The sequence below is a fragment of the Centroberyx affinis genome, unplaced genomic scaffold, assembly GCF_046629955.1.
Source record: "Centroberyx affinis isolate AG114_WGS23_722 - 3 ecotype Tasmania unplaced genomic scaffold, CSIRO-AGI_Caff_v1 ptg002965l_1, whole genome shotgun sequence".
NCBI classification, from domain to species: Eukaryota; Metazoa; Chordata; class Actinopteri; order Beryciformes; family Berycidae; genus Centroberyx; species Centroberyx affinis.
Genome location: NW_027281077.1, coordinates 320,516 through 347,914, shown reverse-complemented (window position 1 = coordinate 347,914; position 27,399 = coordinate 320,516). Strand labels below are relative to the sequence as shown.

Here is a 27,399-nt window from a genome sequence, read left to right as displayed (position 1 = left end):
AGAGAAAACAAGAGAAAACCCAACCTTTATTTTAGAGAGGAAAGTTTTCTACCAAACCGGAGAGAAAAAAAAAAAAAGTCTTTCATTTGTGCAGAAAATGGCTCTAAGAATGGGCTGCATTGTACTTGATAAGATGGTATGAGGGCAGTGGCTGCACTGTTTGACTTGTTTATCAGTGAACTCAGCACGCTGGCACACAGCAGCCCTGTCCACAGCCGTGCCAAGGGCCACGCTCCCCCCCCCTCCATCACACCGGTGTGAATCTCCCTCAGATGATTTATCATGAAGCTCTCATTCCTTTATACGTCTGCCAAAGACGGGAGCTTGAGTCAACCTCAAAGCGAGCCTAAAATCTTCCAGAGGCAGACGTTTGACAACCGCTCAGCCCTGTAATATACGAGCTTGTTGCCGTACCTTGGGATCTGGTTTCCCGGTCATGGTCTTGAGCAGCTCATGGAGGTGCGGCCAGTTGCCCTGGGAGTACCAGCCGGGCTTGTCCAGCGACGGCAGCCCCTCGCTCTCCTCCACATCGTTCACTGCAGGATGAAGAAGAAGAAGAAGAAGGAGAAGAAGAAGAGAATCAAACCACACGGGTCACCGCAGCTCTACCAAAACAGCCAGCTGCTGCTATAGAAGACAAGAGCAGACATGACCGCACACTCTCCAGCACAAAACCCTCCCCGGCTCAACCTCACCACCACAGCACTCACCAGCAGAGCCACAAGAAAACATGACAGGAGAAGCTGGGCTTTAATAATGTGAATAATGAGTTTATGATAGACCGCATTCTTATGTAGGGGAAAAGTCACAGTGAAATGGGAAAAGGGCCTAATCAGAGCTACTTCCGCTCAGTGTGTTTATTTGCGTTTCAGCATGTGGTCTCTGGACATAGATTTATTTATTTAATTTTTTTCCCCCCACAAAGCTCTGTTGCTGATACATATTACAGCAGCCATTACATCAGTGCAGCCATAGAGGGGAAAACCAGGCTCTGAGTGAAACCAGAGAAGTGGCGACCGGCCCGTTTAGATTCAGCCTTGCCCCTCTGGTCTCAGTCCTACCGCACTACAGACCACGTGTCAGCCAGGAACTCCTCCAAAGCCTCCATGCATTTTCACTCCTAAAATGTCTGAACCTTGTCTGGTACAAGTGTAACAGTCCCACTCAGCCGTGTAAAAAAAAAAAAAAAAAAAAAGGGAGTGACAATTACCTCATGGAGGCAATCACAGTTCATGAATAATGACCTAGGTTTTTCCAGTCATTAGGTACGTGTTTCATGTTTGCTCAGGGAAAAAAACCCAAAACAAACAAACAAACTGAGTGTTTAAACCTGCAGTCAGAATGAGAATCAGAGTGCAGTTTATTCAGGAGCTGCCGTATGAGCAATTTAACCTTCTGGCTGGTGCAGACAGTATTCTCTATCTAAAATATACAAATATTAATATACATACTATATGAAATATATATTATACATGTATTCAGATTTATATCTGTTACACTACAACATATATATGTAAATACATTCTTTTTTACATTCTTTTTACACATATATTATTTTTTGGCAAAGTATTCAACTTTTTCCACACTTTGTGGTCTTACAGCCTGATTCAAAATTGACTAATTTGAGATTTTTGTGTCAACAATCTACACAAACTACCCCATAATGACAAAGTGGAAGGTTTTGCTAATGTATTTAAAAAGTATTATGGTAAGACCAATATCGGCCTTTTATTAAATATCAGATATCAGTCAGTCAGTGTCATCTATTTGCGATATGTTGGACATTCCTCTCTGACCACAGCTACATAAAAATATTCTGCAACAGGGTAACACACGATTCAAATGGCTTCATTAAATCAATGCTGTCACACTGTTGTAAGTACATTACGCATTAGGGAGATTTATACCTAAACAGTAATATTTTGTACTTTTCCATAGGTTAATATACAGGTTAATACACTGGAATAAGGCCATTGTAAAATAAAGTCATTGAATAGGTGTGGTGCTTCACCCTGGATTAAAGAGCTGCTAACACTAAAAGAATTTCATTAGTCTGGGTTTCAGTGGAGAGTTTTATTGTCCCATGATGGTCTAAATGCTTTTTCAGAGGCTTTTCCACCCTGACAAGGATACAATTCCGGAGGAAACACTGAATCCTTGAAAATGTTTTGGCTTGAAAATAGTCAAATTTAAAAATACTGAATATCACACAATATTGGCTTTCAGCAGTTTCAACACAAAAATACTGGTATCGGACTTCAAAAACCCATTATCAGTCAAACCCATTCTCCATTTCATCTTCAATATATTAGCAAAAACATTTATTATTACATTAATTTATAGAGTACTTAGTGTAGATTGTTAACAAAAAAAATCTAATTTTAATTTATTTCGAATTCAGGCTGCAACACCACAAAAATGCAAAACAAGTCAAGAGGGTTGAATACTTTCTGAAGGCATTGCATATGCAGAGTAGGCCACAGATTTAGTGTGAAAGGAGAGGTTTTCTGTTGAGGGGCATCAGTCAGGGGAAGAAACTTTCTTTCTGGTGTGTTGATTTGATCAGCCACAGCTGTCAGAAGGTATAAAAAGTAGAGCTGGTCTTCCCTGCCTGTCGACTTGCCCTTAAATAACAAATGTTCTAGATGTTCGACAGGATGCAGTCGATGATCCTCTCCACTGACCGGATGAGGCACTTCAGTTGGCCTGGATTAATGCTGTTCTCAGCCAGGGGAGAGTTATACAGTAGAGGCTGAATTCACTGATGGCTGTGCAGAACCATAACTGTCTATGGCTGGTTGAATTTCTTAAGCTGCCAGAACATCCTCTCCTAAGATGTTTCAGAGATAGAGGAATCGTTTTCTTCCCACTTGAGATCCTTGGAGACGATAGCACCCAGGAACTTGTATGATTTTAGTTTTTGAGCTCGCTGGAGAAAGACGGGAGAAGTGTGTGTGTCTGTATTTGGTCTTTCTTTTTGAAATGGGACTGTCTGCTTGATAGTGCTGCTTTTCAATACTAACTAACAGCATATTTCAGGGGGCATGTCGAGCATCTAGATAAGACACAGAGTCGCCGGAATCTGTGCTTTAATTGCACAACACCATTACTCATACAATAACATCAGGAAAGCCCCAAAAACATTCCACTGAATAGAAAAATGTTGCAAAATAGCTACAGCATCAGTTGCAAAAACAGTTTAGAGTGCCATCACTTGAAGGCTTTAGTTAACTTCATTGCTGCTAAGTATGACTTCCCTCATAAATGCATACATGTACGATTTTTTTGTATTTTTGTTGGACTACTGAATGGCATTCATACATGATGCCATCTTGTGCCTGGCCATTATCTAAGGGATCAACAGCCCACGCTCTCTGAAGTGGGTAATTTTCTTGTGGACAGGAAGAGTTGAGAGTGGTCTTTAGGCTGAACTGAACGGTGCTTAAGACCAGCAGCGGGGGAAAAGAAAGCCTCCACTCTCATTTGTGAAAACGCCGGCACTTTACAGAGTATAGGCCATTGCAGGTTCACAGTAAGGTTAAATATGCTATAAATATTGTGACAGAAGGGAGTGAAAGAACGGGGCTGAGCATCTGCACACGTGTGAGTGCACACACACACACACACACACACACACATACATATGGTAACAGCTGTGAGGACACTGGACTTGGAGAGAAAGAGGAATGGGAGGTATGTGGTCTAAGTAAGCTCACAAAACTGCAAACTGTGCTACTAAGATGACCAGGCACCTTTGAAGATGTCCTATGGTCGTTTTCACTGTAATCAAAGTGAGGCTGTATTGATGAGGTAAATATTTAAAGAGCCCTGGCATCATCTGAACAAATGACGCTGTACCGTCTGGAGCCCGGAGCTAAGGATTGATTCATAGAACACTTTCCTCTGATACTTGGCAAGCACAGCACATCTTAATACTGTTTTTACCACGGCTCGCTGGGCTTCAGGAGGCAAAATCAGGTCAGGCAGGGTGTGACGCTTCACTCCTCTATATCTGTATGATATCAAACTTGGTCACAGTGTGGGAAGTATCATTTTCAACAAATCATGTCTGTTCTTTATTGATTAGCACCTAATTAATAAAAGGAAGTAAAAGTTCTATTAGTGTGAAAATGTATCCTAGATTATAAATGTTTACATCTTCTGCAATTTCTCACATAACTTTCATAACCTTCTTCTTGCATGGGAATGAGTATTAATGATGTCTGTATGGACTGCTGCAATACCGTGATGTATGGTGATAGACACATAGCTAAATCTTTGTGAGAAATGATTGTAAGACACCACTTACTTACATTTCATAATAAATCAAATTGTAATATAATATGTTATAAGCGACGTTTACTAATGGTTCAGGCTGAGATTATGCTCAAATAACCTGACAATTAATTAGGTTTATATGTCATCAATACAAATGCACCATGGCACTGTACAGGATCTGTACTTGATGTAGTTCCAATATTTAATACCTAATACAAAGTACCAAAGCGACAACAAAATTACAAGCTGAGTGTGCCTAGAAAGTGTTTAATCAGCAGTCTCAAATCAAAGTGTCAAAGCCTAATGAGTGAACTTTATCAGCTAACAGTGTCATATCACTCAGAAGAATTTAGAAGTGTGAAAAACAAGTATTGTCTCCAAAAACAAAAAAGGAGTGGCCAATATCTCTGCAGGGGCCAGGGGAAGAGCAGATGCTGATGCTATTTCTGCCAGCGTGGCGAAACTCAGAAGGAGCGAGAGAGAGAAAGAAAGAAGAGAATATTTTAGTGAGTGGATCATCGTGTCTTCACACATAATGCATCCCACCAGTGTTATTGCTGGAGGGAAGACAGTCCAGATGAGGGGAGCATTCCTGCAGGCTGCTACTGCCAGTGCACACCTTCATCATTAGGATCCAATATCAGACGCCTGTGCTAATATAAGGGCTAAACAGACTGGGAGGGGAATAGGGATTTGTGTGGATTGGCAATCACGTGGATCTGAGCAAATAAAATACTGGCAAGATGACTTTCACCTCACTGACAACAACTCCAACAGCTGCTATAAATCTTCACAGTAGTTTTATAGGAGATGTGAAATGCAGGATTTGGGGAAACTGACCTCCGATTTCCTCCAATCCTCCATCCTTAAAAGCAATACAGGCAATACAAGAGTTGATAATCTCCATCATGTGGTTTACACTAATCGTTCTACTGGGGTGGTAACCCTCAGGCTCTAAAATTATTTCTTTGATGTGGGCTGAGTGAAGTGTACTACTGTGCAGTGTGGTGCTGCTGTTGATGCTTGACTAGGCAGTGGGACAGGAGGAGGAGGAGGGCAGGAAAAACACTCACCAAGGGTCCTGAAGGGCCGCTGCTGGGGCACCAAGGAGAAGAAACCCGGCTTCAGGGCATTTGTGATGATGACGTCAAAAAGCTCCTCAAAGTCCTTCCTGTAATGACCATAAATCTGTGTGTTAGGTGCTCAGGCTGTGTGTTAAGGACAACGCTTGGACAGCATCCAAATGGACTGGTGTTACACAACCAAAAATACCTCAGTGAAGCCTGTAATACTGATGGAAAACATGGACCATAAACAGTGTGCACATACAACGCTATGAAGGGAAATGCTCAGCCTAATAACGTAAACACTTTGAGAGGGCAGTACACCCACAGAAGGCTAGCTAGGGAGGCAGCGTGTTCTCTAACATCATGTAGGCGACCGAACATATCTATAGCTGGGTCATGTCTGCAGGGAGACCTTGCACTGCTGTCCTGTGTAGGGAGAATCTGTATGCTACTACCATACTTGGTGAGAAGCAAAAGTTAGTCCCATGAAACAGGAAGAATCCCTTACTGGAAACTTTAAACATGCAAACTAATCAAAATGACGATTTGACAGTTTGAAAGAGTGTATGTCCATATTGGGTAAGAGCTTTACTGCCTAGAAACACATCATGATATCATCCCTTTGCTTTACTGTAGATCCAAGCTAATCCCAGCAGCTTTGGAGATGCTCCTCTGGGCTCGTCTTGGTTGTCATCACTTCAGACAAACCAACACAGCAAGGGACTTAACGGCAAGTAATAAATCGATAAATTATGCAGCACTCCCGATAATGAACGCCCGTGTCTGAGCCTGCCAAGTTATAACAGCGGCGTCCCTGGAGGAGCCGGTGGGTGTTGGCTGGCAGCGGCCCGTCAGACGGCTCTGGCCTTGTTGTGTTACTTCTGACAGCTGACTGTCACTGGCCTCCAGCCCGCTCAGCTAACTGACAGCGCCTAAGAGAAGCACAGGCTCTGATCTGAGAAGAAGGGGAACAAGTCCAGCCTAACAGCTGGGGGGGGACCACGTCATGAGAGAGGAAGAATGAGCTTCTCTGGAAAGGAGGCACCAAGTGACTCAGGCGAGGGTAAACAGGAGCGGTGTTTCACAACAAAGTGCCTTTGCAACAGTGAAGTGATGAGACATGATTTCTGTGCGGTGCTGCATGGATTGAATAATGAGCGTTTGCCTGAGGGCGGATGTAAAAGAGATAAACACAAAACCTTTTGGCGTTATGATAGACTTTTAAAAAACAGCCCATCAGGAGGAGGCCAATCCCTTTCCGAGAACAAAGTACACTTATCCCCAAACCACCTGGCGGCAAGATGAAGCCTGCCTGATTTCCTCTTGTAGCTATCACAACATAAATCTGCATCCTCTGACCTTGTAAAACAGTGATTTGAACATGGTGTACACACACACACACACACACACACACACACACATATACACACACACACAGCTGGGTTATGACTTGTCTCCTTGGGAGGTGGCACATGCTGCGGTGTTAGAGGTCACAGAGAGAGGAGGGGAGGGGAGGCCAGTGAAACAGTAGGGGAGCAGGGGAAAGGGGGGCGGAACAACAGAGTGACCAGGCTGCTCGCTGTGTAACAGGAAATGGTGAAGGGGGGAAAGCCTGCGCCGCAGAGGTCCCACGAGACGAACTGGCATCCAGAGCAAACGGCTCACCACTAGCCCCCTTCTGTTTCTGCTCTACGACCGAGAACAGGCCGCCCTTAGCGTGAGCAGTGAGAAAAGCAGACCGCCTGAACGGGTGATATGAATACGTGCAGTGTAAGATAACAGACTTCAGTGAGAACGGGGAGTGTTTGTGTGTGTGTGAATGTTCATGCTTGTGTGTGTGTGTGTGTGTGTGTTGTTATAGCACAGTAATCCTGCACTGAAACATTTTTCCAAGGTACTCCTACTGCTTGATCGAGTGTATAACAGGGCTTACGCTAGAATAATAAGCCTAAACCACAGAGTGTACACTGCAAAGAGGGGGAGGGCAGTTATGCAGAAAGCCCTTTCTTCTGGGTCAGCACAAAGCCAAAGAGCTGGCCACTGCGAAACTATAGAAAGCATGCAAAGACAAAAATCACTTCCGCACACTTAAACCTAGAAAATGAAGTGCTTAGTGTTTATGCTGGGCTGGTAGGAAATAACAACTAACTGTGCAGAGTGGGTGCTGAGGGTATGAGTGGTGTATAGCGTATGTGTGCGATGGTGATGGTAACTCAAGGCGGACATGTGAACCAGAGTTGGCTCAAGGAATGACTGATGGCATGTGAGAGCTGTAAGGAATGTTGGGAGTTGGGGGAAAACCAAAAATGCCGGGCTGGGCTGGACTGGACAGTAACCGCTGCCTGAGCTGTCTTGAGCAAAAACTTTCCCCTGACTGCCAGGTTATAAATCCTTTGGGGACTGTTATGGTAAGATCTGCAAACTGGGACCTGGTCTGGAGAGGGATGGTAGGGGTGGGGTGGTCTGTGGTCTGGTCTGGTCTGGTCAGGCTCACCCCAGGATGTGGTCGCAGATAAGCCTGCAGTAGTCGCTGTGGGAGCTGGTGATGAGGAGGAGAACCTTCCCGGCGTTCTTCATGCTGCGCAGCCAGGTCTTGACGGAGTCGGAGCAGGGCTGCAGGTACTGGCCCGGGTCCCTCTTCAGACTCGGGAAGTATGTCCCTGCGTCCTCTGTGGAGAGACACAAACAACCACACACACACACACAAAGATGTCATGTAGGGCTTCCTTGAATCTTAAAGCCCCAATTCATAACATATTTCCATGGAAAACGAAACTGTCGCTACCTCGTCTTACAACCAAAGTGCATGAACCAGAAAAAGGCAGAAAGGAAGAACAAGGTCAGCTATTCTTAGAGGCCAATGGATAGTCTAAAAACACATTTTTTTTGGTACAGAAGAAGTGTTTCTGCAGAAAGACTTCATCAGGGTTACATGAAAGATAGACAATGAATCCTCCACTACATCAATTTTAGGAATATGCACATGGATTCCTGAGGAATTTGACATATGTGGAAAATAAGCTTATTTTCAACTCTCACACACCATTATTGACTGCAAACACCCAAGAAAATTATCTTTTTACACCTTCATGAAACATTTAAGACGTGTTTATCTGTGAAATATCAATAAATGTATTCAACAGAAGACAAATCACAACACACAAATTAAATAATGTGATGTGGTGGCAGTGTTTCATCATCAAGTCCCATTCTGAAATTTCAGGTTGGGGCTTTAACACAGTCCAGAGCTTCAGATGGATCTAGTGAAAAAAGCCCAATAGCATCAGATTAGCTTCCTCACAGAATCCCATAAAACCTTCCTTCCTCCAAAGAATAATAAGCAATGGGTTAGGTTAGAAGACATCAAAGGACACATGCTTCCATTTCTCTCTTTTTGAAAACAAAACGTATAGGGAGTGAGCCAAGGGTGATCAATGACCAGCCGTAAGACTTTTCCATGAGCAGCGGTTCATATGGTGGACAGGCGTAGGTGGATGAATACACTGTTTCATGCTGGCAGCGTCAAAAAACACAGAACGCCATTAAATGGTTTTCATTAAAACCATGCTGCACTATTTGGTCTGCTCACTCACACTGCTCATGCCCCCTTTCCACCAACTGGAACCTAGTGCTGGTGCTGGGCTGGTGCGGGTGCTGGTTCACAGTTGGTTCAACTTGCAAACCTAAGAACCGGTTTGCTTACATCTCCGCTTTCCCAGCAACACTAGCGCCAACTTCAAGCACAACAACCAAAATGGCGGACTACGTCTCTTTACCATTGCCGCTTTGCCCGAGGTCCTTCTTTTGGGGCCTGTAATCCTTTTTCAGTTTCTTTAGTTTGTTGTTTATTTGCTCAGTGCTTCTGTCGTACCCCGCTGCAGCCCTCTCGCGCTGTATTTGTTCAAACACCGGTTTCGTTCTTGAAGCTCCCTCGAGTTTATTCTGAATCTCTGTCGAGGACCACAATGCAAGGAGACAGTTTGTCTTCTCCACGGACCACTGCTGCTTAGATTTCACGTCCATGTCCATGAAGCTCTGGTTTTTTAACAATGGCGGTCCTCTTGGTCTTGTTGGTTTTGGTTGGTCACGATAATCTCGCCCCCAGCCCCTGACGTAAGCGGTTCTTTATTCTAGACCAGCAAAGTGTTGGTGCCACTCTGGAACCAGTTTTCCTGGCCGAGAGCCGGTTCGTTGGCTGTCGAAACGCGAAGAACTGGTTCGAGATTAGGCACCGGCTCCGAACCGGCCCTCGAACTGCCTTGGTCGAAAAGGGGTATCAGTGCAACTTAGATATATCATCTATTCTCTGGGCTGTATGGTGCATGGTGACATACATTTGATTTTTTTTTTTTCAAACATCAATATACTGCATGCCTCAACTCTGCTCAAGTGCTTGAAATTTGTTTTTTAGACAAATATAAATAGTGAAGTTGATGCCTATGTAGGCTTTGGGCTGCATCCTAAAGCGAACCTGAGCGAACCTTTTATAAGCGAACCTAAAGATGCAAGTATATTGTCAGCAAAGTCTCACAGTGTGTGGTTGGATAATTTCTTTATATGGACTAGTGTATATTTCCGTTATTGTCTTCACAGAGAAGGAGACGCTCATTGCAGATGCTTTATGCTTATCAGCATTACCAAGATGTTGATTCTTTAACGTTCTGCTGACAGAGGAAAAAGCCAAATAAAGGAGGTTTAGAGGTTTACATCCCAACATCATCGCACGCTAAGAAAAATACAGCAGTAATGTTCAAATTTGGTTCAGAGACCATCTAAAAATTCATTAAAAAATCATGGTTTGGATGGGCCTATATGAGCCAGGGACCAGTATTTGCCCTGCTGATGTGTTTTTTCCAAGTTTTTATTTTGTACCGCTTAACCTCACCAGTGGCATCTATAGGGGGTAAGGGGGACCTCAGGGTCATGTTCCCCACTTCAGAGTCACTGTGGTTGGGCTGCCTTCTCTTCAAAGGCCCCCCAGCTGCTCTTCGATACATCCTGTCAGCCCGAGCCTCACACAGCGCTTAAACAGTGAATCAGACTGTATGGAGCTAAATATGGCGTCGCTCACATCTCTGTTACACACTCCAAGTCCGTCATAGCATGTAACTCTTGACCTAATGTTCTCAGTAAGGCCTCATGAATACAAAAAAAACATGAATAAAACATAACTTGTAAGGAATAAAGGCACTTGATGCTGATTGGCGACATTAGAATGGTACTTCCATGTGATACTGTGTGAAGAAATGTGTAATTTAGCCAAGAATTTTTCCTGGTAATTATGAGGAAATGCTGTGATAAAATGGTATCTTGAGAGTTTGTAATTACAGGAAATAAGACCAATTTTTTGTACGCCTGGTGAGATGGAAAGAAAAGCATTACCTTCTCTTCTGCGATATGATTACTTTATGACTGGCAGGCTAATGATGAGGAGCGTGGACCGAGATTCAAATGAAACCCTGAGATACGTGCAAGCTTATCAAAGCAGAAAAATGGGGCTACCTGTACATCTTATTTGCGCTCGAGCTGAAGAATGTGCCCAATATGTGAGAAGTGGCGTTGCTTCTTTCACAAGCAGGAGAAAAGAGGGCTTAGGAAAACAGGGCAGGGTGCAGATGAGTGGCGTGTATTCATGAGCCGAGGTGTTTACCCTGGCAGAGACCACCGGCCTCTCAGGAGCATCACTGTGCCCACAGAGCGACAGAGAGTCAGAGTCAGCTACGTTCACACTGCCGCTGAAAGGGTCCCAATTGTGATGAATTTCCCTTCACGTGACACAGATCTGATGTTATCTAACCAGTGTGAACAGCAAAAAGCAGCATGGAGTTGCATTTTTTCAATTCCAAATCTGGACCACGTGGATATATGCAACAAAATTGGATCTCCAGGCTGCGACCTACATGCGACTCACACACATGCACTGGAATTTGTCAATGTTGCCATGACAATAAGAAAATCCTACATAATTCACCTTGGCTGAGCAAGCTTTAACACGGAGGACAACAAGACTTGATCGGTATTTGGGGAGACGCCTCGATTCAGTCAAAACTCGAAGGCACAGAGCGTCTTGGTGGCTCGGCTGGTAACCACAACGTCTTGGGTTTGAATTCAGCAAAGGATCTTTGTTGCATGTCATCCCCTCTCTCTCCCAAACGTTCCTGTCTCTCTCCACTGTTAGCTGCAAAATTAAGGCTAAAACTCCTAGAAAAAACAAAAACCACAACTCGAAGGCACATGCTGTAATAAAAATGTGTTTGAAACAATCGGACAAGCATAGAAACGGACGTGACATCTTTTGTTATTACTAAGCGCACCCGCGTCTTATCAACAAGGCTGTCGGTTCATATTGGTATCAGATATGGGTTACATCCTAGAATAGGTGTGAACAGTCATCTAAATAAGTCAGATATGAGCAGCAATTTGGAACTGAGCATGAAGACCTGCAGTGTGAACACAGCCAGAGGGACAGACAGGCTACAGAGAGACGGGTGGTCTCCTCTCCTTGCCTTCTGTCTGGAGCTGGAGATCACCTCATCTGAGGTTAAGAATTACAGGCACAGAGTCTAGTCTAGGTTGAATGCTAAATAACAACAAAATACACAGTACTACAAGAGTATATATATAGGTACATTGAGGCATTTCTTGTGCATGACCCTAAGTAATATGGATGATGAACTCAAAGTGTTCTTCTTTAACTGTGCTAAAAGATAGAACTCAACCTACTGCACACAATTAAGTTATGAAAGTCCTGTGTTGAGTCTGTGAAAGGTTTGAGCATGCTGCCCTCCTGTGGTACAATGCTGGACTAGCTTGAGGTAGGAAAAAGCTTCCTCATGTACAACCACTGCAAGAAGACAATATGGCTTTCTAACCAGGAGGTGACGACAAATGCAAAGAAAAACAACCACAAGCATGGAGAACAGGATCCAGTTTAGAATTACGGAGGAATAGCGAACTAACAAGAATGCTAATTATTCCAAAAGTCACACCTTTGGAAACGTCCAAAGAATGGGAGGACCGGAGGTATTATTTTGGAAACATCTGGTTCTGATTTTCAACCATTTCCGTGGAAGTGTTGCTGTTTTTTATTTCCCACAGACCATTTCACCTTCAGTTAAACAGAAAAGCAAGGTCGGGCACGACAGTCAACTTCTGGCCCTTTATTTCTGGGCCGTTCCTCCTCTGGGACCCATCAGCAGAAACGCAGGCCTGCCTCATTACACACATTCAGGGGGGTCAACTGAGGGAGGGGAGGAGGAGGAAGGCAACTCCCCTGCTAGCACAAATTAACAAATGCCTCCCCCATGTCGGCTATGTGTGCGAGAGGAAAAACGATAATTGACCTTGCCGCCATCCTTCGTGTTAAATTCGAACGAACCACCCACTGCAGAGATACGTAGCAGCGGAAGACGATTTATTCAGCTGTGTTGCCTGAAGATTATTCTCCCGACATGTCACAAGCTTACAGCTGAAACAGAGGCCCGGGTTGGGGTCTATTCACTTTCACAAAATATTGAATCGGTAAACACACTGAGAATGAAGGTTGCATCTTAAAGGAAAAATCCATCCTCAGATACACTGTTAGATATCATCAATCTGTGATGTTCACTGTATTCTAGGAGTTATTTTGTGATGAAATGTTGTAATTTACTTCATTGGTGAACCCAGTTCCCCTCAACCTTCCTCCTCTACTTCTATTAGTGATTTCCTACATCTCCCACAATGCCTTTCGACAATCCAAAAACAACAGTCTTGAACGTGTTGCTTTCAGCTGCGGGGTATACATGTAGGTGGAGGGAGCAATAGTGATATCTTAGTTGGAGCAAGTGAGTTTTTTTCCAGTTGAGAAAAAAATGCGCCTCTTACTCAAAACACAACATATCTTCTGGCTGCATTGCATTCTGGCTGCATTGCATTGTGGTCTATTGAAGGTACTGTCAGTGGAGAAATTGGTCTCTCTGCCTCTTCTATGAAGGATTTCTCCCGGTATGGTTGTTGAACTTTTTTTTTTTGCTATCAAACTCCATTGTAGCTGTGTTGGAAATATCTCAATGTGACATCATGCTGTCTATGTTTGTCTTTAGTGTTTTTTAGGGTGGATTTTTCCTTTAACTGTGTAAACAGTTTTTAGTTTATTTTGTTGGAGCGACTCAAAAGTGACTGCAACCCTGAGAGGAACCCACTGTAACCTCTCAAAGACAACATCCCTATTGGCATGAATGCTGTCCTGTAATCCGGTGTCTCTTATGCCCTCTGTCTGGCAGCAGGGCCGGCTGCACAGTGGCCAGGCTGACACTGTGGTGCATTTTGGGACATGGGAATGCGTGATCAATCCACAAGTCCCACAGAGGAGAGGATATTTTAATCCCTGCTCTGACATTTGCCAATGCCAACTCACTACCGTGTGAGTGTGTGTGTGTGTGTCTCTGCAGGCTTTGGCTGTGAATAGGGGATTGAACTGCCCTTAGGACTCCCTGGGCACGGCAGTATGGAGGCTGGGCCTGGATGGCTGGAGAGCTGCCCGGCATCAGAGAGAACCACGACCAGCAGCCCAATCTGCCTCACACATCAAAGCGCCCCGACAGGATACACAAATCAACAGTTGCAGTGCAAATTAGGGCAGAGCACGGGACCGTTTCACAAACAGCCGCACCAAAAGTGATGGGGGAAAAGGATTTAGATGCACGTTCATTTTCTTTATCGCCCAGTTAATCAGCAGGGAAGATATATAGCTATCAAAACAAAAATACACAAAGCTATGCATTTATCCATTTCCTGATTGCAGTTAATGAGCAAAATGACAACAGCATCCCTTTATGTGTATAAAGCGCATGGAGAGGATCTTTAAAGGAAAGCTATAATCTGAAGTGTTTTCTCTTAAAAAGGCATCCAGACAAACTCGGCTCAGTTTGGGCTATTTTTTGCTGCACCTGTTTGAACCCTGTGAAAAACAGCAACCTCAGCCATGTCGTCTGTGGACTTGCCATTTTTAGCAGCCTGACCTCAAATTGCTGCATCGTGTCCCTTATGGCGCTTTTTTTTCCCCCATCTCTTTGGTCAGTGACAGACAAGGAGAATCTTAATTTGGGACCCACTATAACAATAATGTTATGGTTCAATAAAACCCCGAGCCCAATTAAATCTTTTCATAGCATTGTCCTATAGCATCTAAATAATGTACAGTATATATAATCATATAAACGATGACATTTTTATGTATAAATTATGACATTTTCATATACATATAATTTCATTTTTTTTCCTATTGTCTGTGATAGCACATAGTGGAAAGTGACAGCAAATATGCAAGAGGACGGGGTACGGCATGTGAAAAAGGTTTTGAGCCAGATTCAAATCAAAAACGTTGCAAGGAAACAAAATAAGCCTTCGCTCATTAAGATGGACACACTTGATTTCTTTTTGAACTGCTGTACTGTATTGCTGTCTTAGCTTGACCAAGATATTATTAGGAGAGACTGACATGATTGGGACCCTAAACTTCTCATTAATTCACTAATAATGGGTTCTGTCTGAATGATTTCTATTTCCAAAAAGGTAAAAACATCCACCTACTTTCCTACTATGCACAAATATGATACTGAAGGGGACAGAGAAAGAACAATAGCAGTTCAGGAGAAAGGACCAGTGGTTTTGGGACACCCATGTGCAGATCTCTGTGGGGGACACTGACGCCAGTTGCATAGTCACTCTCCCCCTAGAGCAAACGTGAGGGACATTGCAATCTGTCATTACATAAAACCACGGCTATATTTAGCTGAGATATCTTAAGAGAATAAGAATTGGGTGTATCCGTATTTCAAGGTCTGATCTCAGGAGGATCTCATCTTGAATTCCACACACAGGGTAAAAGAATGCTACCTCCTATCTCCAGTATCAAACCACATTAGGTGCACAGCACTGTCCAAAATATGAAAAAGCTGATAAGAATTGCCCTAGCATGAAGTTTTAAAGAGGTTTAATACAGCATTACATTTCAGGCATCAAAGTTAAATTGCCCTTCCTCTTAAATGCATTTGACTGCAACTTCTTAAATTGTTACCAACTTGGCTGAATTCTGCTGACTCACAGAGGAACAATGGTGAAAGCACCGAAAGCTAAAAGTGTAAAACCCTAGCAAGTCCAGCCAGGTTCTTTTTAATCATAGGGGGCTTATGGCACTTACAATGATGAATGATCCTCCTGTCTCAAGGTGCAATCTCCATAAACAATAGCTTACCATCTGCCACCGGGAGCATGCTGGGCTCAAAGGAGACTGCGAGTTATCTTTATCTACACAGGAGTCTTGGCAGACAATGCATGTGGGATATAAGGAATTTATCTTCCATACTTCACAACCTGAAAGGTCAATTTCCAGACATAAAGGACGCCATTTTAACTAAAAACAGGAACAGAGGGGATGATGAAATGCACGTTGTCCCCTTCTGAATCAAGGACAATGGGAATAAACATAATAATTCACACAGCCTAATAACTGCATGAGTCCAGGTCTTTGTATGGATAGCAGAGTTGGCATGGATCCTTATATACAGTAGAAAGCGATGTTTTTATATGTTGCCATGCTATTGCTCAACATGGCAACCACCTCACAAATTCATTGCATTGTTTACACCCACAATAATTGTAGGAGTGGGCTATTAAAGGCTTATTAAGTAGGAATAGCAACCGCAGCTGGTCAGAATACAAGCACATTAAATACAGTCTTTGTTGACAACAGCTTTCATCAGACTCCAAGTGTTACCAACATCTGTGCACAGCTGGGTCTTACAGATCATGATTATACTTTTTATGACTTCGCAACAGGGAGAGAAGATTACTTCTGTTGTATTTCAGTCTGAAAGAAATGATTTTTTTTGTGGTTCTGTGTAGCTCAATAGGTTGAACATGGTACAACCACTGCCAGTGATGGGGGATCATTTGCTACTGGGGCCACCCATACTGAAGATGCATGCAGTCATGGCACTGGAAGGCACTTTCAAACAAGTAAACATGTCGTCCTCCACGAATGATGCACTCCTTCAGCCATTCAATAACGTGATGTATCATCCCTCCAAGTTTCAGCAAAATTAGAGCGATGATGTAGTAGATATGGCCTTAGTCTGAATTTCTATTTTCGACTATAGCGCCCCCATCAGGCCAATTAGTGTAATTTGTAAGGATAGCTTGATTTGTGTGGCAAGTTTCATATCAATCGGATGTATGGTGTAGGTAGGAGTTCAAGTTTTCCTTTTAGTGTTCCCATCAGGCCAATCAATGTATTTTTTTTAAACACCAGAACACAGTGCCAACATGCATCATTCCTCTAAGTTTCATCAAAGTCAGATTAGTGGTGTCTGAGATGTCAGGATTTGAATTCAAAATGTTGACCTTTTGTTATAGCGCCCCCCTTAGGCTAATAAGTGTATATATTTTTTTCAAACTATGGAACACAATGCAAAGATGCTTCATCCCTCCAAGTATCATCAAAATCAGACCAGTGGTGTCTGAGATATCACATCACCCACCCACCATTTCATCACATGGGGGAGAAAAAGGACCAACAAAAAATACTATTTATATATTTCGTAATTTATGTGACATCAGAAGAGTAACTGACTCACTTATCATCAAACCAGGTGCTGTGAGAGCAGCCACAGCTAACCAGAGTGTACAGACTTGTGCATGCCAGACATCAAACTTTACTAGTGATGACAGCACTTCCACATGTGACAGAAATGGGGAGAAATTGTTTCTTTCAAGCGCAGGAACCCATGACGTTCCTAACTCTGAAGACCGAAATTCTAACTTTGAAATGTTGCACCCCAGCGATTTATTATGGTTGCATGCCAGTCAATCGTTGCGATGTCTACAGTTTTTGATCAAAGACTGCCCCATCCCTCAAGAATAAGCCTGAACTTACTCAACCTACCAAACCATTAGGGGTAAGGCCACCTCTTAAACAGTTTTCTCGTTTATTTGGTATGGTGCAGTATGTACTTGGACTGTTATTGTTGCATGCAAAACAGAAGCTTAGCTTATCTGACAGCAAACACAACACAGATCAAAGCACAAACACAGCTCGGACATAATTTAGAACGTCAGACATAACAGTGTACATTCCCACCCTGAAGGATGACGTCTTATATACGTAAGCATACATTTCTCGTGATGCAGTAAGAGGCTGACTAAGGGCTAAAGGCTAACTGAAATTCCAAATAACTTATCTTCGCTATGGAAATAGATTGGTGCTGATCATCGCAGAGGAGAGCTTGCATTTTCACCCTCTCTTGTGTGTTTCTGTTGTTGACACTTCCTCAGAGACAGGAAGAAGAGACAGGCGGGGTGAAGGTAAACTGTGCCTTTCCTGAACACAACATGAGGCACGTTGACAGCAGCACCGAATCACCAACCAGCAAGACAACCAGCTAGTCCTCTCCCCTGTCTTCACATAGACGCATAGTGTACAAAGCCCTCCTAATATTGAGATGTACTACTTTTGGGATAATCCATGTCTCACAGCTTAAAAATCCTTCTTAAAAGCTTAATCAATCTGCTTTCCTCTACATTGCTCCTTCATGGCTGACGTAGATTGATTTAATACATAATCAATGAAGAATCACAGCTGGATTCCCCTGGTCAATCGATTTGATGGAAAAAGAAATTGGTCCTGATGCTTGACTCACTCGGCGACTGGCGATGAGTGATGACAATGAAAAGTACCGTATAGAAGGGAATGCAGCACCGAGCAGCTAGAACATCATTTATGCCTAAAAATGATATCCGGTGGTATTTTTTATACTGTCACGAATATATGTCGATCATCCTCCATCCTTCCCTCTACACACATTTCTCTTCAATAGAGAGTTTTTTCAAAGCCAGTGGTGTAGGCACATTTTAAATGTAAACATAGACATCAAATTAACTCGACTTTCCAGACTAATTTAGAACAACGGCTTGTGGCACCGATGACTTCATAGTCTAACTTGAATCTTTATGAAGCTGTAAAAACACGGATACAGTTGCTATGTCAACATACAAGTAGCACATGTACATGCTCACTTCATGACAACTACATTTAAACCATTAGTGCGTGTCAACATGTATAAAAAAAATCTACCATCATAGAAATAAAGTCATCATGGAGATGCAAGTTTCAAAGTAATTTAACAATGAGTTGGATGATAGAAGTGCAGATTATAAGAGCAATATAAGAGTATGGCAGACTGCTGACTGATAAGTTGTCTAAAAAAAGAGGGAAAAAAAGAGGGGTAAGACAGGGATTTGACAAAACTCCACTATAGGATTGCAGTTTGGCAGTCGTGGCTTGAAGCCCAGCAGGATTGGATTTGGCTCATCTCAGAAAAACTTGTCCCTCCACATACTCTATTTGGGAGATTGCAAAGGGATTTTACTGTTGAGAAGAGGGCAGGAGGAGAAGCAAAACACAAAGCCAAGTTAACCACAGCTCTGTGGTTTCCCCACCACTGAAGGAGACTTTGCATCGCATCCAAAAAGTGGCGAGCCTATCAGACATAGGAAGCGAAGAAGAATTATTCTACGTGGAGTTGAAAACAAATTTTGCAGTCAATTTAGCAGTGGACACTGAGGTAAATGAGCGGTCACGGACGTGGTGGGTTTGATGACTGCATTCTGGTATTTTTGCATCTTAATACCATGTTTGAAATGAAACTGCTGACTTAAAACCTGTCTTATTTTAGATTTGCAGGATTACCATCAAAACCAATGCACATGTCCCGTTACCAAGACTGTCCCCTGTTTTACGGTCGAAATTAAGCATTACTTTTCTTCTGTTGCCCCTCCCATCCAGGCAGTAAAACTGAGATAAAATGACACATTCAGTAACTTCAAACTGTAACAGCCAAGCTGCACATGTGCATATTGCTTGTTGGCAGTAAAATAATCTTATACTTGTTTCTGTGGTTAGCATTTCTGGCAACAAAACCAACTTCAGTAGCTTTAAATCTACTAGCTAAGTTCAATTACACAAGAATTCAATTCTTCGATCTTTTCCTCATCACTATGTGTTGCTCAGGTTGATCAGAGATCACGCCATGTTTTGAGATACTGTCTTAAAGTGTGCAGCATATCAAATGTGTGTCGTCCACACAGACAAAGTCCCAGCAATTCATTTTGATTTTCTTTTCCAAATGTCTGTGACTAAGACAATGTGGCTTTAAAGTTCTCCCAGTAATTACAGTGTGGAGGAGGGGCGGTTAACGCCGCCTCGCCAGTGGTCACTGCAGCTCTGTTCGGCAGCCCCCTGCAGAACACTCTGCACTGAGTCATGCCGTATTCCTCCATGGGAATGACCAGCTACTTGTCAAATTATGGAGGAATAATTCAGGCCTTCTCAATTAGAGGTGGTTGACTTAATGACCTGCACATCGACTGAAGAAAGTGTCCAAGTTTGGCAACTCATTTGTCGTAGTCCACATGACCCAGATCATTAACTCAGCCCTACAGCCAGAAAAATGACCACAGTTCAGAAGTTCACCTCGAACGGTGGATTAATTGAGAAGGCAGTTTCATCACTGTACCGGTTCCGCTATAACTCTAGCTAAAGTAGATTTATACACTATGCACAATAATTATACTGCTCAGTGTTAGTGTCAACACCGTAAGGTTCAAGGCCCCAAAACTGTCCAGCAATGACTGTTGGGCGCACGAGGCGCCTATTTTGGGAAGAGCAGGAACCTTCAGGCTATCGTTAGATCTCCCAGTACTTCATGCTCACACTGCTGAAAGCCTGCAGTGGCTGAGGTTTGCATTATCTCCCCACAAGCTCACTCTGTTCCCTCTCAAGCACCTACTGTAAACAACACAAACTTTGAAGTTCTTTCATTATATGAACAGTTTAAGTGACTTTAGCCAAGAGCTACATAGGAAATATGGACCCACTACAGATATTCAACAACAACGCTACTAAAATAGATCAAAATCTGATGTTTAATGACCAAGACCAGATGTTGCCATTTTTGTGACTAAAATAAAAAGTGAAAAAACATTATTCAGTTCATTTGCACCAAGATATGAAATCTCATTTAAGTCACTGTAATAGGTATAATAATAGCTTTTACTACATGCATAAGTATGCGCATTTCAACCATCTATACATGAGCCGTGGTAAGAATCAAACCAGAGATAGTTATACCACTCATAAGATAAATGCTATTCGTGACTCGCTCCTTATTCATTTCCACTGAGGGTACTGGGTTTCTTTGGGAAAAAAAGAGCCGGGTGCTTCTGAACTTCCCTAAGCATTCTTCCCACCGTACTAAGAATGGTGCTCATGGATCTTTCCCAGCCCAACACCTAAAATAAAATCAAAACCGACAAAAACAACAACAGACCTGAGCTAGGAGAGCAGCCCAGCGAGGGAAATCCACATTCCAGTATATTTAGGCTGAAGGCCACCGGGGCTGATAAGCACTGGTTTCAGAAGTACCATAAAGACATCTTGCAGCTCCTGTACAGATGCTGGGACTTGGGTTCATTGGCAGTATGCTAATTGAAAATGAATATAAGAGTCATAAACAGGTGAAGAGGTTGGATAACCAGAAAACTATTTATGGCCATGAGAAAGTTCAGTGTTGAAAGGATACTTCCGGCCACAGTGAAAGTTCAGTCCATTTTCCAGCGGGCCTGCTCTGCCTTCCAAAAATTCCTGTGGATTTTTACATGCTATTATCAGAGAAACAGTTATTATGTGACTTAATTCCCTACCTCTAGACGCCATTTCCTTCCATTCAACTCCAAATGATATCAAAACCACAGAGATGTGTGTGTCAGCAAACTTTGTGCGAGGCCTCTCTTAATAAAACATTAATAAACCATCATTTTGTGAATGAAAATTAGTTTGTATCCAAGTACATTTGAATGTTTTTGAACTAACACATGCATTCAGAAAGCCCTATTTGGATGAATGGGGTAAGAGTAGTCATATCTATGATGTTAGGCAAAAATGGAAAAATTGGAAAAAAGAAGTAGGAAGTAGCAGCACAGCAGTGTTATTGGAACAATATAATGTAAAAAAAATATATATATAAATATAAAAATGACCTTTCCAAATGCTAGCATGACTAGCTTGACCAGTTTCACCCAAAACTCTCACCACAATCTTATAGTTTTGCTCACAGTGCATACTGGAAGCCCCGCCTTAAACAGCAGTTCTCACCAATCACTAGCATCCTCTGTGGTTACATCCCGTCTCATTTCAAGCCACTCAGCTGAGGAAGAGTTTTTCTGCCTGAAAGTGGTTCCTATGGATTAGAATAAGGTGCCAAGTAAGCAAGTTTTATTCTTGCGTGGATGCAAAAATCAGTCAGACCTAATGAAAAAAAGTTTGTTTCTAATCCAACTGTAGGACAGCTATGAAATCCCTCTAGCTACAGGTTACCACAAAAAAAATGAAATAAAAAAAATAAAAAAAATACAGGAATTTCACAATAGAGAGAGGGCACTCTGGAAAATAGGCTTAACCTTCACCATAGCTGCAATTATCCTTTAAGGGTACAATACATGAGTCTGGGCCAATTCGGAGTTTGAGAATGGAAGTAAACCCTTCTACCTCTCAGCTTCACCTAGAAATATTAACATATTCACCTAAACAACACTCTGGAGATGAAGAATAAAATGATGGAAAATGTAAACGTGAATTGCTTGAATTTCAGTGAAATGAATTTTACCTCTGTGAATCCAATTCAAATCCTGCTTCTGCAGGAAATATCAAACTCAATATAAATTTTAACAGAATTAGAATTTGCAGCAATTTGCTGCATTGAACACAACTTTGCTATGAGCACTGTTAAAACAATTCTATTGTGACGCATTTAAAAATAAAGTGATGATATACTCGTAAATGGCCTATTTGTTAAATCTAGGATCTATTCCCACCAATTTTTTCTCTCCTCTCCTGTGTCTCACTTTAAGGCTCCAAATGTCTCAAAATGAAAAAAAGAATACAAAAGGGAGTGGACAAAAAATAACTACTGCTGCAGCATGAGCCTCACCAATCTCTGTCATGCTTTAATTTGGATCAATTCTGGGGGTTTGGTTTTTGAAAGCCGCAAAATCGCCTGAACTAAAAACAAAAAGTTTACAAATGACTCTTAAATATGTCAGCCTAGGATGTTTACCAATCTGCAGGACCAGAATGACTGTGATTTTCAATGCCAGCGTTGCTCTTTCCTTTTTTGTTTCTGTCAACCATAATTATTTTGAGAGCATCGTAATTTGGTAAACACCGACGCTCCTTTCAGAAAAACATAAACATAATATCGTCGTAGCTGTTTAAGACGTTGGGTTTGGCTTCCAACACCTTGCTCACCACTAACTCCAACACCACCTCTACAGAAAGAAGAGGCTGACAGTCAGTCAGCAGCAGGCCTGAGGCGTCTGCTCTACCCAAAACCACTGGGAGACAAGGGGAAGGAATGAGAGGCGGGACACACTATGACTACACTACAAACTTCTGATGCAAACAATAGAAATAAACCGGAATCTGATAACGGCTGAATCTCTGCACTGGTAAAAATTAAACTCTTCTTATTCCATTGTGATAGACTGATGCCATCATAGACTTTGGATACATTACCAGAAGTGTAGAAACCATAGAAGCAGATGAAAAAGGATTTATTGTGACCATTAACTGAAGGTTTGGGATGTTTACCATCAAGCATGTCGAATGCACAGTGTAACATAGGCTTGTTCTGGATCCCAGACTGACCAAACAGGATACGAGCGGTCACTGGCCCTTCAGTCAGAGAGCGTGTCACTTCTCATTGTAAAATGGCAAAAATAACACTAAAGGAACACACCACTGATAAGCTTGCAAACTTGGAAGATACAAGCAAATGTGGTATACACCCAAAACAGAATAAAAGACAGAGTATGTGCAACAAATTAACAAAGATTAAGACTAGTCTTGTCTTGTGTGTAAGAGCACTAAATCTCTGCTTTGAATAGACAGATTGCAACACCACCCCCGTGAAAGCTATTGGTTATGTGAAGGTGTGGAAGGCGTAGTAAAAATGAAAAGTACTGGTCATTACAGCACTTACTCAGCTTTGATTAAGATAATTGGCTTCAAAGTAACCCATTACGTAGTCCTAAAATAAAGCCTAAAATGAGAGCGAAATCTGATTTGGAAACATTTTAAAAAGGTAAAAAAAAAAGAAAGAAATTCAACATCTCTGGCCTTAATTCCTCTTTCTCATGAGAGCCACATTTCAGTAATTTCTTAATGACTTGGGCTAGATTTTTTTTGTCAAGATGACAAAAAAAATCAAGAGGGATGCAGTTTAGGGTTTTGGTTACTATTCTGGATTATAGTTAGCTTCAGGTTGGTCAAGCTTCCAACCATGATTTTTGTGTTGGGTCCCTATAATTGCACCCACACTCAGCCTGGAGGTCCAACTTCAATCCTTCCATTCATAAAGCTGTAAGTGCCTCTTAGTGGCATATTCGGTTTATTAAAACGTTAAATCTGAGCGTCAGTCACTTCCCAGCTGAAATGCTCTATCTTTAGCTCCTGTTTTCCACTCTTCCCGCTGGCTTAGTCACATCAACCTGCAATTATTTTCTCCTTTCTCTAAGGCAGCATCCTTAAATCACCGGGACTAAATGGAGACAAGAGGCTCCAAAAATAGAAAAAAAAAAGTGTGCATGCTATCTTTCTGACTGATACCTTTTAAAAATTAAGTAGGCAATCACATAAAATCAAATAAAAACAAAGTAAAGTTTCTATCATTAAGTGTATATTCTTCCCAGGTGTGATCACTACAACTTAGTAGTAGTAGTAAATACATACCGTAGGTAGTAGGTAGTAAATACCTTTATTATTCCAACATACAATGGGATACAATAGGAAAAATGTATATTTTTCCCCTTCATATGTTAATATGCAAGATCATTTCATGTAAAAACTTGTATTATTATCTTTATGGTAACGATTGCATCAATTTTGCATTGTAACAGTTTCACAGGGAAAAATGATGTATTGCACAACAGCTAAAAGATTATGCATTCAGTATGTGACTAGACCCTACTGGAAAGACATCAGAACAAAATGACTAGTATTGTCAATTCACAAGCAAGAGGAAAATGGAGAAAAACTAAAGCACAAAATAACACCATATGAATGTAAAACATGTATGCTGTGTAAACCAGAAACAGGCCCCTTTCTACAAAGCCACTCACAGAGTGAGCAGGGTGTAAAATAAAACTTTAGACGACAAGTTTTAGAAGAATATTTCACACATGCAAATTTGACCTCTGCCTGCACCTTAAATCAAGATAATGTGGAAAACAGATGCCCCGGTCCCCATGTTGTGCGACAGCCACTGTCATCACCAGAGTAATTAAATCCATTGAAGGAGCATTAAGTCACGTCTGGAGTGGGGCCGATGATTTGAGCGGCAAAACAATAGCTCCATCAGACTCTTCGCAGAAATACCACTCACCCCGTCATCGTGAAGGGTCTGAAAAGCAAATTCAGGCAACTCCATATCATATACCTGTATACTGATGCATCAATATACTCTAAATCTGTGCACTATGATTGTCTTCTGCCATACACCACAGAGACTTTCCGGGATGCAGGATGTAAATGTAGGTAGCCATTTACATTAAATGACACGGTGGCCAAATTTAGATAGGGAGGAATTAATCCTGACGCACCAAAAGAAAAACCCTAGATCCAAGTGAAATAAAAGCCTAGCAATGCCACACTGCGGTCACAGCCACTTTCATGGTGAGGTGCAATGCCGTATCTGGAGCTTGCAAAGTTGTTAAGTGTTGACTCCACCCCCCCCCCCCCACAACTCTGTCATTTAACTAAAAGAGTTTACCAAAGATGCCCGTGGCTCAGTGAGTTTTCTTCTGTGGCCTGTTGCAACGTTGACAGTTTAAATGCTATGCCAAAGGATACAAAAAACAACAGCTTTTCCAAAACCATAGATCCATTATATTGTGACTTGAGCAGCCTGCACCTTTACTATATAAATAATAGGGTTGATGAATATGAGGGCATTAATTCCAATGTATGTTTGACTGAATGTGGGTAATCCAGCTCCAATATTAGTAGCTGTGACTGTCCCACATGATATCTTGTGTGTAGCAACTATGGGTGCAGGCAACATCCTCAATCGAGTGTTTATCTCAAAAGACAAGTGAGATTTCAGTGACTGATTTCTGAATGCTAAAGAACAAAGTTGCTGTACCTCGTAAAAGTAACAGCACATCGTGTAGATCAAGGGTTCCCAAACTTTTTCATGTCAAGGACCCCACAAACAGATCTACATTAGACCATGAACCACATTTAGGATTTTGTCCAATGGAACCCTATCTGAGAAGTTTTTTGTTGTTAGATATGACACGGTACAGAATTACATAACTGTATTCACTGTAGATTAGGGGGAAGAGTCAAAGATATAAGCAAAAGAGCCATCCATATACATACTTTCATAGTGCCAACTTCCAGGGAGAGAAATAATAGTGAAATCAAACTGTTGGTCATTTTTCTGGGGACCCTTGGGAATTCCCTCAAGGACCCCTGGGGGTCCCTGGAACCCTCTTTGGGAACCACTGGTGTAGATTATATCACTATTAACTGCTTCAGTGTTAAATACCTGTGAGAGATTTTTAAACACTTATCTAGGCAATCAAATGGGAAGGGATTACATATACACACACATACACAACTGGGAGCTGTCCAGTACAACTACAGTTATCCACGTTTGGCTGCTGAGTGTCTCCACTGGTGCAGTTGGCCGTTGCTTAGGTTTGGTCTTTGGGACTTTGCTCAGCAAGTCATGGAATTTGAACCTGCAACCTTCTGACCACAGGCTTGTTTCTCTAACCATTAGGCTACCCAGAAGATGGAGCCAGTAACAGCAAATGCAACAGGTAGCAAAGAGCAAAACCTCACTTCTGCCCCCTGGTGTTTTAGTGTTGCACTGCGGCTCCCTGCAGCACACTGCTTGACAGTTCACACTAATCACAGAGAGAAATTGAAGAGAGAAACCTACATATGTTTGTGAGTTTACAAAAGATTAACATATTGATCTTTTTAGTTACTCCAGTGCCATCATGATAGTTTTTACTATGTGAAATTTAAATTGGAACACTACTTAAGTGAAGCTCAGAAAGGTGAGCTTAGAAATGAGTCAGAATTAGTGAACATAACTGTTGTCTCTCATGGCCAGAAATAAGAAATAAGCCGGAATAATTTTCACCGCTTCCCATCCTGTAATTTCATCCTGATGTCAGGTATTAAAAATAAGACCATAACACTATGTGAATTCTTAAATTAAGGTGGTATTCCTGTAAAATAAAAAAATAAACTAAAAAAAAAACTGCATTCATTAAAAAACTTTGTTTTGCTGAAAACCTGGATGATATTTGGCATTAACCTGAACCTCCCATAAAAATACCAGACTGGTTCATGTACATTGGTTGGCCACAAGTTCACCTGTAAAGAGTCTTCAGACTGGAGGAAAACATTGTCAGACTCACACAGTCTTTATTTTTCCAGGAATACACTCTCTCAGTAGCCACTCAGTCAATAAACGTATTTTTTCAGACAACGAAACTACAAACATACTGCAAAAACACCTGTGTTTGAGCAGTTAAAACATGCAAAACCATGCTAAAGAAGGAAACTAAGGCAAGCAATTTAGCCATCCCAAGTCATCTGTCACAAAGTGCACACACAGTGATTAAGATGTCAAGTGTATGACATAACAGTAGAAATTATGAACTTTTCAGATCTGTATAACACACCACAAGATTAACTATCGACCACAAACCAACAAAGACAAACCAAGAAACTAACACATAAGAGGAAAATGTCACGCAATGGGAATTTCATAAAAAGATACCCTTGGTGCTGCTGCTTTAGACAGAGACAGAGAGAAACAGAGAAAGAAAGAAAGAGGGAGAAGAGGGAGGAGCTGAGTGAAAGGACTATCATCCTGAAGTGACAAGCCTCCTGAGGACATGGCACCCCTCATTAAAGATGACATCAGAGCAGGGAGGG

At 42.0% G+C, this 27,399-nt stretch overlaps 1 protein-coding gene across 1 annotated transcript in view; it reads right to left on the bottom strand.

Moving 5' to 3' along the window:
• Positions 1-27,399, bottom strand: part of LOC139658796 (5'-nucleotidase domain-containing protein 1-like) — a 46,568-nt gene that overhangs the window by 9,355 nt on the left and 9,814 nt on the right. Inside the window, exons 7-9 of the mRNA XM_071536965.1 lie at positions 7,840-8,014; positions 5,352-5,449; positions 415-536 (exon numbers count right to left, since the gene is read on the bottom strand). Of these exons, the coding sequence (XP_071393066.1) occupies positions 415-536; positions 5,352-5,449; positions 7,840-8,014 (395 nt within the window). The remainder of the gene's footprint in view (positions 1-414; positions 537-5,351; positions 5,450-7,839; positions 8,015-27,399) is intronic.